Below are 13,319 nucleotides of genomic sequence, written 5' to 3'. Positions count from 1 at the left end.
CCAATGGGTTAGGGCAGGGTTAGGCAACCTTTCTGATGAGGAGTGCCATTTAAAATTTCCTCAGAGGTCAGTGTGCCATATGATTGCATTAGCAATAAATTTAATAACGCTCTATATTAACGGTTACACACTATATAGGACCACTTTATAGAATTATATTTGTTCGCAGATGTTGGCAGCTATCAGCGAATAGTTATCAGCTGTTTTGAAACAAAAAAAAGACACTTTATCCATAACAAGTACTCCATAACAGCAAATGAACTGTACAACAGAAAATGCAAATGCTATTTATGGTCTCCTCACAACAATGATAAGAAAAATAATGGCATGTCTGTTAATACACTCTGATCTCTGGTCTCCCACTCAGAGACACAGGTCTCCAAGTGTTCAGCATTCAGACGGCTACCTGTGGACACTCATGTGAGAGAAAATCTGCTCACACAGATATGTAGAGCCAAATACTGTCAATAAGGCCTCTGCAATGTTCTGAAGACGGTTAAACTTGTCAGGTAGTGATGTCCAGCAGGTGAAAATGCAGCTCCATGAACACGCACAGCTGTGGATTCCAGCTGCTTCGATGTTATATGTATGATTTCTATACATTGTACGTCAGATAAAAACTTTGGTTGTAAGCTTCAGATAATTATTTAATAAAAGCTAGACATTTTAAATGAAAATAAGAAAGTATTTCTTTGTACCCCCCTTTCCCTGTTAATGCCCTACCTGGACCCCTGGCAAAACTTTGCTAGACCCGCCCCTCAAATCAAATCAAATCAAATCAAATCACTTTTTATTGTCACATCACATGTGCAAGCACACTGGCACAGCACATGCGAGTGAAATTCTTGTGTGCGAGCCCCACAAGCAACAGAGATGTGCAAACACAACAACACAAACGAGCAAAATACAAGAATGGCCAACCTGAAACTAATAAATATATGTACAATATATAATAGTGTATGCATTTCTGGATGTGTATACTAAATATTTTCCTACGTGTGTGTGTGTGTGTGTGTGTGTGTACACATTTTTACAAATTAAATAGTAAAAAAATAAAATAAAATAATAATAATAATAATAATAATAATAATAAAATATATAAAATATACAGAGTTGAATATGTGCAAAACAAGTGGCATTTATATACAGTGTGGAGTGCATAATGTTGAAGTTCCAGTAGTGAAGCTGAGGTGTCTATGAAGTGTTCAGCAGTCTGATGGCCTGATGGAAAAAGCTGTCTCTCTGTCTGCTGGTTCGGGACCGGATGCTGCAGAACCTCCTTCCTGATGGAAGCAGTCTGAACAGTTTATGGCTGGGGTGACTGGAGTCCTTGATGATCCTCCCCGCTTTCCTCAGGCACCGCTTCCTGTAGATGTCTTGGAGGGAGGGAAGCTCACCTCCAATTATCCGTTCAGAGCACCGCACTACTCGCCCCTGCACAGTTACCAGCTGTCAGCTATATAAAAAAAGGATCCTGGTGTTATTTGTCTCTCAGAAACAGTTCATAACTTCCCTTCAACTCATTCATGTCACCTAAAAGGTAAACCTGTTTCTCCATCACCTGTTCAGCTCTGATGAGCTTTGTGTGTCTTTCCATTCTAGCTGAAGTCTGGGACAAACTGTCCCTTTTCACCTCAACACGAAACGCGTAATATTTCCTCTCGATGTGGGACGATTCCGTCATTTTACGGGACGGTTGGCAACTCTACTAACCTTGTGCATTAAATAAAGTTCAACATCAGTAACATCATAGCACCCACCCAGCTGTATAGAAACTCCGTCATGCTAGCTAGTACGCAGTATAAGTTATTGTAACTGACTGTAAAAAGTCAGCACAACGAAAATAAACTCCACCTAAACTTGGTTTATATCTGACCCAGACAGACTGCAGGTCTTAACTTCTTACCTGAAGTTCAGTTCACCTGACACTCGGCGGCTGCCTCGGGGCTCTCCTCCTGCCTCCCCTTTCTCTCATCCACCTGCTGGCCTCCACCACTTGCTAATTTTACTGAATCTGAGGAAGCACCGTCATAGCCACCACCAAATAACTGAGTTATTTTTACACACCGACCAGCATCTGGCCAATCCACCACCTTTCATTGTTTATACCATTACAAAGAAAAAAAAAGTCACCGGGCCACCGAGCAAATGCCCAGTATGCCGGATGGCCAGTCCAGCTATGATCGTGCCATCAGTTAACCCTTCGCGTGTAGGGATGCCGACCCCTGGGTTAGGGTCTTCGCCGGGTCGATTCTGTCCCCGGGCCTTGTGTTTAACACCCTTGCTTTAACTAGTTCGGGGGCACGGGAGACTGAAGCCTTTCCCACCTGTCATAGAGAAAGAGGCAGGGTACATCCTGGACAGGTCGCTGTGTTGACATTAAAAAGCCATGATTTGCCCATTCCTGATTGGAGACGATGAGGTCTTATTTGCCTCCTTCTGATTGGATAATCGAGGCAGAGTGACTGTGTAAATGAACCAATGAGAGGCTGCCACACTGTGGTTATGAGAGTTTTCGCAGCCTGTGTGAAGGGCTACACCGCCTCCATTCCTTTCTCTTTCTCTATCGACCAGTCTGCGCTTGGCCTTGTCTGAGGAACTCGCATCCTTGGCTTTCCCCTTGCAGCACAGCTGAAGAGGGGCGCTTCTACAGACCCCATCTGCATCCTAAAACCGTTCTGTGTAACTAAAGGACTCAGTAAGCGCCGTGTGCGATGTTGAGACTCATCTTTTTGGCCGCTCTCGCCGGGTTCTCTCGAGCCAGTGATGTGCTTGAGTACACGGATGATGATTTCGAAAGCAGGATCGGAGACCATGAGCTAATTCTCGTGGAGTTCTTTGCCCCTTGGTGAGTCTTGTCACATGTTTTCTCCGAAGTATCGGAGAAATTTGCATAAGTGAAAAACGCGAATCCTAGCTTACTCTCTTTGCGGTTAACAGTTGAGCGGTACCCACTTGCAGAACTCTCAGTATCGTGGATGTCAGTGGGCAATTTCGTTTTGTCGGAAACGTGCAATTAATTGTGCAAACTGCATCGCTGTTTGTTGCTAACTTTAATGGAGGCAGAACTGTCAAATTCGCTCGCTTCTTGGCGTAGGACCAGGCATTAGCATGTTAGCTATTAGTCGAAAGGCACAGGCTAATTCGCTATGTGTTTTGCGTTTTATTTTACGTCGCATTTTAAGAGGTGCTGCAGTTTAGTGGCACACTGAAAATGTTACCTTAAACAGTGACTAACTAGTCGTATTTTAACTCCGCTTAGTTTCCGGGTTTTTTTAAAGAAAAAAGAGATTATGTGCGAATGAGGCTGAGGAAGTTGGGGGGGGTGTCCATTCATTGTTGTAACCTTCTGATTGGCCAGGAAAGTTTTGGTGTCCACCTGGGATTGGCCCAGAGGAAATGTGACGTGTACCCTTGTGCTAAACTTGAATAAAATAAAAATGTACAGTATTCCTTATAATAAAGTACTAACGAGTACATTTTGTGTTGTCTGGTCTGCTGTCTTTTCAAACTCTGTAATTGTTTGAAAAAGGCAAATATTCACAAATTTTTATGAAGATTTAATATTTAGTCTTGGTTTTATTTTCTCAATATAATCTAAACCTTTGGGTTTTCGACCTACAGAAAACGCAAGCAATATTATAATAATGGTCTGTCTTATATTAAGGACAACTTTTATATAGGTACCTGAGAAAACATGAAGCACAGCTGTAACAATATGTGGCTAATTAAATCTTCAGTACATTTTTCATGTTTTTGCTTGTACTTACACCTGTTTCCATTTATTCAAACATAGTTAGGTTGCATCATCAGATTCCACTAGGTCTACCTTGAGGTCTTCATCTGGCTAGGCCCTAAAGTTTTGTTGTTGTTTTTTTGCTTGTTTGACTAATCCATATCTTCTGACTTTAGGTGTGGCCATTGTAAACGTTTGGCACCTGAGTACGAGGCAGCAGCCACACGTTTGAAAGGCATCGTCTCACTGGCCAAGGTACTGCACAACACAGATCACTTAACTTTGTCCACTTCAGTGTGGCTTCTCTGCACTCTGAACTGCAGTGCTCTGTGTCTCATCGAAAAGTGAGAATAATTTGCTTTTCTGCTTAGGTTGACTGCACTGCCAACAGCAACATATGCAGCAAATATGGCGTCAGTGGCTACCCAACCCTCAAGATCTTCAGGGATGGCGATGAATCTGGTCCCTATGATGGTCCCAGAACTGCAGGTATTGCCCTCATGTCTTTTAGCACTGGAAGATCTGAGAGTTAGGTGTTTAACTTGGCGTTCGATCTGCCTCTTGGAGGAATTCTTTATATGTGAAAATGATATCCTTAGTGGAATGAGGGCTATGTGGAGAGGTAACTAAAGGATACAGAGTTTTCCACAACACCAGCTTTAAAGGTAAAGGAACAAGACATGGCTAACAGTGACGGAATTTTCAACATAAAATTCATACAACTGGAACCTCGTATACAAAAGAGCATAACGTTCGTACTCTGTTAAGCTGAACTTTCAAGATAAAACCAGCAAGTTTTCTACCACAAGAGATGTGAATTGATCTCTTTGCCACATCACCCACTCATTCAGTTTGTTTGCATCTTAAATCAGTGTACAAATGAGCAGGCGACTGGTCCTGTGGCTCTTCGTTGTCTTTTTGCATCCTTCTCACCTCACTACTTCTCTTTGCAGATGGAATTGTCGGCTTCCTGAAGAAGCAGGCTGGTCCAGCTTCTGTGGTGCTCAAGGATAACGCAGACCTAGAAAAGTTTCTTGCAGATCAAGATGCAAGTGTTGTTGGTAAGCATCTAGTTAAGGAAACTTTTCTAAAGGTCTTTTTAAAGCTCTTCACTAGTAACGTTCTTCATAATTTAAAGTTTAGGGTATTTTATGTTACTCACTTTTTGTTCAGACACTATTGCCGCTTTTTGCTGCTGATATTGAATCCTGGTCTGACTGACCATTCCTTCCCAGGATTCTTTGCTGATGACAAGAGCCAAGAACAGGCTGAGTTCCTGAGGGCAGCGAGCGCCTTGAGGGACAACTACCGCTTCGCCCACACAAACTCTGAGGCTCTCCTCAAAAGCCATGACATTGAGGGAGAGTGAGTAGATCTCTTTAGACGTCTCTCACCAAACCATTTAAAAATAACACTATTGCACATTTGGTCTCACCTTTGTATCTGCTGTTAGTGAAATATTTCTTTCTCGGCTTACAGGGGAGTCGTTTTGTTCCGTCCACCCCAACTCAACAACAAGTTTGAAGACAGCTCGGTCAAATTCAGTGAGGATAAATACACCAGCAACAAAATCAAGAGATTCATCCAGGACAACATGTGAGTCCTGCTTTTTAGAAGAGACACTTTGTAGAGGCATCAAAATAATCAGTCTATAAATAGTTGATCTGTTTAGGATTAAATACGAAGTCAATTTTCATTCAAAGGTACATATTTACAAGTTTGGCCCAGTGCCAACAGGAACTTGTTTGGTAGGCAGTTGTCCTCTCGGGACACAGTTCAGTTCTGGCAGTAGCAAAGAGTTTGGCACTGAATAAATATTACTTCATAGTAAATTGGCCTCAAAGTGTAATAACACCAGTAGATAATTGAATCTTCAGTTAAAGGAAAAAATGATTTTGTGACCCATTGTGTAATCAGTCTTGAAGGGGATCAGCTAAGATGGAAACTCTGCTGTTTGAGGTCTTGTTTATATTCAGAGTGTGAGTTTGACCTCAACCCACTTTATAAAGTACATGCAGTTGATCCAGGCAGATTTGTTTTGTTTCCCCCCCCAACATGGTTTTAATTGTATAATTCTGAAGCTCATTAATATGAAGCTTACTTTGGTTTTTTTTAATATGTTTGAACTGTCCCTTCAGTTTGAATATTTAAAGGGAAATCATGCTCGTTCTAGTTTTATATATACTATTGGATTTTGGTACTAGAGTAGCTTTGCATGATTCACATTTCAAAATGGGCTTTAATTATCCTATCTGGGGATCTAGATCTCCCTTATTTCAGTTCTGTCTGACACAAGCAGATTCAGTTGGTCTCCCTTTTAAGCAAGCCTTTTTGTGATTGGCTCTCCTTGCAGAGTTTGAACTGCAGGTGGGTGTAGCTGCAGAAACCTGAGAAAGGTTTAAGGGTATCCACTTAAACTGACATCAGAGAGAAGAAAAGAATGCACCTGAAAGTGGTTTAGCGCAAGCTGGTGTTCAGATATGCACCTCCACCACTGCAACAGCGTTACAGATAATAGGGACTTGATATGGGTTTTATTTTGGGTAATAACTTTGACATTTGACGCACCTGCAGAGAGCAGTTGTTTGCTTATCTCCTCCGCGTGGTTTACAAGTGCTCCTGCTATAACCAGTCTACACATGTAGTGTTTTTGTTTGTTTGTTTTTTTAACCCAAGCCCATGTGCACACAATGCAGGATACTCCTATTTATTTGTTATTTCATTTTGCTTCAGCATCGCAGATTTGGAGGCTAAACTCAAAGCTCTACTTTGATTTATTTATTTATTTTTTGTGTGTGTTCTTTGTTTTTCTCAGCTTTGGATTCTGTCCCCACATGAATGACAACAACAAGGACCAGCTGAAAGGGAAGGACCTTCTGGTGGCTTATTATGATGTTGACTATGAGAAAAACCCTAAAGGCTCCAACTATTGGAGGAACAGGTAGGTGTTTGGGGGGGGGAGAGCTCATTTAAGGTTTGTGGTGTTTTTCTGTTTCTGAAGCTGCCGTTTCCCTGCAGACTTTAAATCTGCACTGTGCAGAGATGGCTGATTCTCAGATCGATCTTGAATATCATAAGTTTTGTTTTCTGTTTAGTACAAGACCATGCACCTCCCCTTTGGCAGTTAGCCACATGCTAAGAAACGAAAATGAGACCAGATCTTTCTGTTTTTTTTAATACCTTAATTTAATCCTCCACAGTATTATCTTTGTTTTTGGCAGCATGATTAAAAACCATCTTGGCATCTTTCAGGGTGATGAAGGTGGCAAAGGGCTTCCTGGATCAGGGCAAGAAGCTGAACTTTGCTGTAGCTAACAAGAACATGTTCAGCCACGAGTTGTCTGAGTTTGGCCTGAATCCCAGTGGCGAACTGCCTGTGGTGGCCATCCGCACCGCCAAAGGAGACAAATACACCATGACTGAGGAGTTCTCGTAAGTCCAGGACAACTTTTCACCACAATTCCCCACCAGTGCACACACAGATCACGTCACAAGTTGCTAGTTGGATTTAATAGAACCCTTGCTACATAGAGTATAACTCTAAACAGTGTAGTTTTGTGATGGTGTGGCAAAACTGTATAAAAACTGGACACCAAATATGTTATGAAATAAATGGAGTAATCTGGGAATATAATGAACAAGACTGCATGTAATTGCCAATTTGACCCCCATTCAGTTACAGATGGTAGCATTTGGGAACTGTTTAAGCTCTGTCTCATTTGCAGCATATCTGAAGTAAGAAATTGACCTTATTGGATAAAACTGATATTGACAAAGTTTAAACTTTAAAATTTATATTTAAGAAAAGGTGATATCACAGTATTTATTGCACAACTCGCCTTATCACAAAATGTATAAATGTGGTGATTAGGGATGGGTACTGGTAGTAACAGACCGAAAAGCAGCGCACATTTCGGTGCTTTATTTCAGTGGGTTTTTTGTTTTGTTTTTGTTTGTTTTTTTCCTCTTTCCTGAGCTGTGATACACTTTTTAGATTCTAACCAATCATTTTAACTCATTCACTGCCAGCCATTTACAAATCGGGTAACTCCCCACTGCCAGGGTTTTTGAGCATTTTTACTCATTTTTGAAGAGCCACAGAAAACTGTGTTATGATCATATAAACGCTGAACCTACCAAAATGAAGAACAGACTCTCTGCATTCATCCAAAAAAAAAGCTTGTTTCTACCATTTTCCATTCATTAGTAATCAGCTGTAGAAGAGAGGTGGGTTCCACCAAAAATGCCTGTTTTGACCAAAAAAAGGGAGAAAACTAGCTTTTTGTGAAAAATACATTTCAAGCAGAAAAGTGCCTTTGACACTAATATTTCTTGCTTTGTGACACCTCTAACATATAAAATAGTTTTTCACTTCTATAAAACAGAAATAACACTGAGAAAGGTTGTTTTATCAAAACAATTTATTTACAAATATATGAAAAAATAAAATTCACTGACAAGCTGCCAGAGGTTGTATTCTAGCCCCTCCCATTGAAAAACGTAATTGACGTCTATAGACGTCAATGGCAGTGAATGAGTTAAGTTTCCAAGGATAGTAGGCGGGTCCAGGTCCGTGCGTGTTTTTTTTTTTTTTGTTTTTTTTAGAGCAGAGCTACAGATTAAAAATGCCCAAGGCGAAGCGGTCGAAAGTCTGGCTGTACTTCACAGCAAAATATGCAAACTCAGCAGCCTGTAACAAGTGCTTTAAGCTGATACTGTGATACTGTCAAAGGAGGTAACACCAAGAATCCGATTAAACAGCTGGCGACGCATAGCGTTTTTATTTTTTTTATTTTTTTTATTTTTTAAAGCCGAGAAATGCGCCGTATTTGATAGCTTGCTGTGAGACCTCACACCGTGCACATCTACTGCGGGTGGGTTGCCTGTTATCGGACCCGGAGTTAGCAACATCCCCCAAAAACCCGAAGATTAGAGTCCTGGCCCCTAGTCCTGCCAGTGTAGCAGAAATGATGACGGATGATGATGCAGCAGCAGCCGTTCTTCTCTGGGTCAGTAGCTTAATGTTGTTCGTGTGTAATTTACGTTGAGTAGGCTAACTCCGTTATTACATTAATGCATGTAAGGTGAACTAGCAAACATCATCATAGCTACATGCGGCTGTCCTCTTGTTTGATGGCAGATACTCCCTTCACCCTGGCCAAAAAGGCTAAAATGACCAAAGAAAAAGTGGAAAACGGTTAAACATGAGAGGTTTTTGGACAAAGTTTGTGGGTTTTTTTTTTTTTTTTTTTTTTTGTCTGTTTGTTTTTTCCTCCAATTGTTTAAGCACTGCTTCCAGCCAAGAGTGATACCATATATGCTCCATAGCTTCAGGAAAGACTAACATTGTTGTTTTTTTTTTTTTTACAAAAAAACAGCTGAACATGTGAGGTTTTTGGACCAATTTTGTGTTCTCATTCTTTATGGGATAAAACCTAAGCGATACCCATAGTGTCTGATTCCCACCTCGGTTGCCTAAGAAACTAATCGGTAGATGAGGCGCTTGCTAAAAGAACGGTGCCTAGTTAATGACTTCCAGCTCAAGGAGAATTGTGACTTTACTGACTCGTTGAATGTCTTTCAACAGTCGTGATGGAAAAGCTCTGGAGCGTTTCTTGCAGGACTACTTTGATGGCAAGCTGAAGCGCTATCTCAAATCAGAACCCATCCCAGAGAACAACGATGGACCTGTTAAGGTGAGATCAATTTTTTTCTGACACTTGTAAGATTTGTACTAAACACTTTCTTTGTGTATCATGGACATGCTTTATGCTTTTAAACGTACATTAAGGCTAAAGGGGGCCTATAATCATTTACAGCTGCAAATGTTTATTCTCTGCCTCGGCTGGAGTAGCTTTGACTCATTTAAGAAATGATTGTCATGCTGAGGTTTAGTGCAGTTGCCTAGTTTGTCCAGTCTCTGAGGTGAACTGCCTTCAAGTCCACTTTCTTTTTTAGTAGCTACATCTTATTTGAAAGATTTCAGCCGTGGATGGATGGAGCTCTGTGCTGTGTATAAATGCACCGTGAGGATGTGCAATTATCCTGGATACTCTGCTTAATTCAGTGACAACGCATAATCACAACTCGTATAATCGGTCTACAACACCCCCTTCCTTTCACACTCTTGCCTCATGTTTTGACAGCTTTAACGGAGATTAAGTTTTACTGTTGCTTAGGACTAGAGATAAAGCCGAAGGCCGTTTGTCCACTGCAGGAGCTGTCAGTCAGATTATTCCTAACAGTGGAACCCAGCACTCTCGATTGGGAACAGCAGAACAAATTTGCAAGATGGCTTAAAAAAAAAATGATAATAATTAAATGGATCAATGAGACTGCAACTCTGGTGAGGTACAAAAGTAGTGAATCAGAGGTAAAAATGTTTTCAAAAACCAGAAAGATCATTCAGTTCATTTGGAAGCAATGATTTCATCATCTTACCTCATCTGGATTACTGAGCATGCATCAGCACATTAGTAGAAACAGACAATAGCCTTTGAGTGGAGGAAGTTCTGGGTACTTCAGGTGGGAAAATGGCTGCAGTACAGAACCAGCTCTAATACCTGCAATGTCTCTTCAGGTTTTGGTGGCTGAAAACTTCGACTCCATCGTTAACGATGACAGCAAAGACGTGCTGATTGAATTCTACGCTCCGTGGTGCGGGCACTGCAAAAACCTGGAGCCCAAATACACAGAGCTGGGAGAGAAGGTGAGCGAGCGATCCTGAACTGCTGCTAGTTCAGATCTTTCGCATTAAAACAATAACATGTTCTTAAGTAACTTATCCAGAACTTTAAGTCATGTGACCTCCTGGATTAGCTTGCTTTTGTTCTGGCTTGCATCACCCAGCCTGTAGACTAGTCTAACGTGTGGATGTTAAGGTTTAGTGAATTGTCTTGGAAAGACTTAACAATTTGCCCTGTTTGTTTCTAAAGCTGGCCGATGATCCCAACGTCGTCATTGCCAAAATGGACGCCACAGCCAATGATGTGCCATCTCCATATGAAGTCAGCGGGTGAGTGCTGAGTCATTTAATGTGACGATAAGGCTTGGGCTGTTAATTAAATTAAAGGTTTATGGTTCTCCCCCCCCCCAAACTTCATGCTGTGGACAGTTCAAGATAAGCAGCATCAGTGAAAGTGAGCAGCTGAGTGTGGTGAATTAAACTCTTTAGTAGCAGTCAAAGCAGCTAGAATATGTTTTAATTTTACAAAAAAAAAAGAGGGATGAGGAATGTGGGACAGAATTTTGCAATATTGCAGATTTTCTTTAAGCGGAACAGTCAGGACATTCTTGTACCATGTGAAGGTGTACAATTTGGGTCAGCCATAAGCTTCACGCTGAGTCCTGTATGTGACATTAGAGTGAATTTAAAGACCATATCTGTCTGCCATGATGACAGAGCATACAGTATGTTCCCTTCAACATAACTTGGAGACTGTTCCTGTATTCTCTCAGCTACATATCTTCATCACTGATAAAAGGGGGGGAGCAGAACACTGCACATGAAACTGCAGACATCCTGAAGCTTAATTACAGACTGATTATGATTAGCTGTGAGCTATGTGAGAAGCTTGACTTTGGGAAAGGTGAAGGAACTCAGGTTAACATGCATGTGTGATTACCTGTGCAGTTTGATACATGAAATCATAATCTTTGTCCTCAACCTCTGTTCTAGATTCCCTACAATCTACTTTTCTCCAGCTGGACACAAGTTGAGCCCAAAGAAATATGAGGTGAGTGTCTGTTAAAGTGCCATTCACAGTGGCAAAGTGATGTCTGTGCTTTGCTGATGAACCCTCTGCTTTTGCTGCAGGGAGGTCGCGAGGTGAGTGACTTCATCTCCTACCTGAAGAGGGAGGCCTCAAACCCGCTGGTGATGCAGGAGGAGTCCAAGAAGAAGAAGAAGAAGAAGTCAGAGCTATAAAAGCTCCAAACAGGAACTCAGTAGCACCCCTCCCTACCTCCACCACCACAACAGGAGGATTGGGGAAGAAAAAGAACTAAATTATATTCCTCTCTCTTAGTGAACTACCGAATGGTCTGAAGTCAAAGACGTGGCCCTTCCTTTAGGTCCTCATTGCACTGGGAATGCTGTGGAAGGTGGAGAGGTTTTGGCCAGGGTCTGCCCAATATTTCAAAACAAACCAATTTTTAGGGAAGATGGGATGACTTTTTTTAAAACATGAGATTTCTATTTCCCCTGGTCTGTCTACTACACCTCAGGCTGATGCACTTTGGTTTGATACAGTCTGTCATCTGTCGCTTTAGTTTCTTGTTGTTGTCATCAAAGGGGAATCACGGTAATGGTGAAATTTTCTTTATTTTCTTCTTTTTTTTTTCTTTTCTTTTTTTTGTAACATGCCTTTGATTTTGTACATTTGGAAGGATTGTGAAATAAAAAGGCCCACAAAACCAAAATGAACTCTGAAGTCTTTTCTATCAACTCAAACGCTTGTTTGGCACACACTTAGACATAGTTGATCATTTTAATTGGAAATTAATATTTGGTGGCTAAATGTGAACAACTGATGTATCAAATCAAATCACTTTTTATTGTCACATCACATGTGCAGGCACACTGGCACAGCACATGCGAGTGAAATTCTTGTGTGCGAGCCCCACAAGCAACAGAGATGTGCAAACACAACAACACAAACGAGCAAAATACAAGAATGGCCAACCTGAAACTAATAAATATATGTACAATATATAATAGTGTATGCATTTCTGGATGTGTATACTAAATATTTTCCTGTGTGTGTGTATACACATTTTTACAAATTAAATAGTTTAAAAAAAAAAATGTATCTGTAGTGAAACTGAGACTTAAGCAAGGTGTGTGTGTGTGTGTGTAACATCTTCAAAAACAAATTTGAGTTATTTGGTTATATTTACCTTAAATATCACTAAACCAGCCTCTCTTGGGCTGGAGAAAGTTATCCCAATCACAAAATACTATAAATATAAGCCAAATAATCAGTGCATCTACATCATTTTTCTGATATTTACTGATCTGTAGCTTTTTTTTATTTTTTGGGGGGGGGTACAGTTCACATGTTGGAAATCTAGATGTTAACCTTGATTAGAAGCTAAAATGCCACCGCATTTTTGTAAATGGGGACATTTATAGTCCTACAATTAATAATGTGGGATTCACATGAGATTTATTTTAGTACCTCTCCACTGAGTGCAAAGAAAGAGAGGTGTTTTGTTAATGGGACATTTCCAAACCCTTAGGCTATATTACAGGTAGCTAATGCTAAAATCTTTATTCTTTTTTTTTTTTCATGTGTTTTTGGCAGCGGTCCGAATTACGGACTGTATATAACATACAAGATGAGATCACTTTATCATCTCCGTAGGAGATCAGAGAGCAACTACAGTCCCATACAAAACTGATTGCTGATGTTGCTGCATATAGCAAAAACCTAGAGTCTCTGGAGGAAATGAAGACGCTGATGGATTCTCAGACTTTTCTTGTGTATTTATTTATTTTCATATTTGTCACGCTTACATGTTTTACATCATCAAACAAAGTTTAATATTAGACAACGCACGGGTACGCACCCAACCAATAGGC

General features: G+C 40.7%; 1 protein-coding gene across 1 annotated transcript; it reads left to right on the top strand.

Moving 5' to 3' along the window:
* Positions 1 to 2,541: 2,541 nt before the first annotated feature.
* pdia3 (protein disulfide isomerase family A, member 3) lies at positions 2,542 to 12,141 on the top strand. The gene is made up of 13 exons (XM_085357694.1): positions 2,542 to 2,848; positions 3,913 to 3,991; positions 4,108 to 4,225; positions 4,690 to 4,797; positions 4,972 to 5,101; positions 5,216 to 5,332; positions 6,552 to 6,677; positions 6,989 to 7,168; positions 9,324 to 9,432; positions 10,317 to 10,445; positions 10,672 to 10,751; positions 11,415 to 11,472; positions 11,553 to 12,141. The coding sequence occupies exons 1-13, from the start codon at positions 2,715 to 2,717 to the stop codon at positions 11,661 to 11,663; spliced, it is 1,479 nt and encodes a 492-aa protein (XP_085213820.1). The 5' UTR covers positions 2,542 to 2,714; the 3' UTR covers positions 11,664 to 12,141.
* The last annotated feature ends 1,178 nt before the right edge of the window (positions 12,142 to 13,319 follow it).

This window comes from Diplotaxodon limnothrissa, linkage group LG7, assembly GCF_057381915.1.
Source record: "Diplotaxodon limnothrissa isolate DT_005_m linkage group LG7, D_limnothrissa_male_GT1.1, whole genome shotgun sequence".
Taxonomy (NCBI): domain Eukaryota; kingdom Metazoa; phylum Chordata; class Actinopteri; order Cichliformes; family Cichlidae; genus Diplotaxodon; species Diplotaxodon limnothrissa.
This window is presented reverse-complemented; position numbering and strand designations above follow the sequence as displayed.

Coding starts and splice junctions, on each gene's coding strand:
- pdia3 (XM_085357694.1), top strand. CDS start 2,715: ATGTTGAGACTCATCTTTTTGGCCGCTCTCGCCGGGTTCTCTCGAGCC. Junction 2,849..3,912: donor GTGGAGTTCTTTGCCCCTTG/GTGAGTCTTGTC, acceptor TTCTGACTTTAG/GTGTGGCCATTGTAAACGTT. Junction 5,333..6,551: donor AGATTCATCCAGGACAACAT/GTGAGTCCTGCT, acceptor TGTTTTTCTCAG/CTTTGGATTCTGTCCCCACA.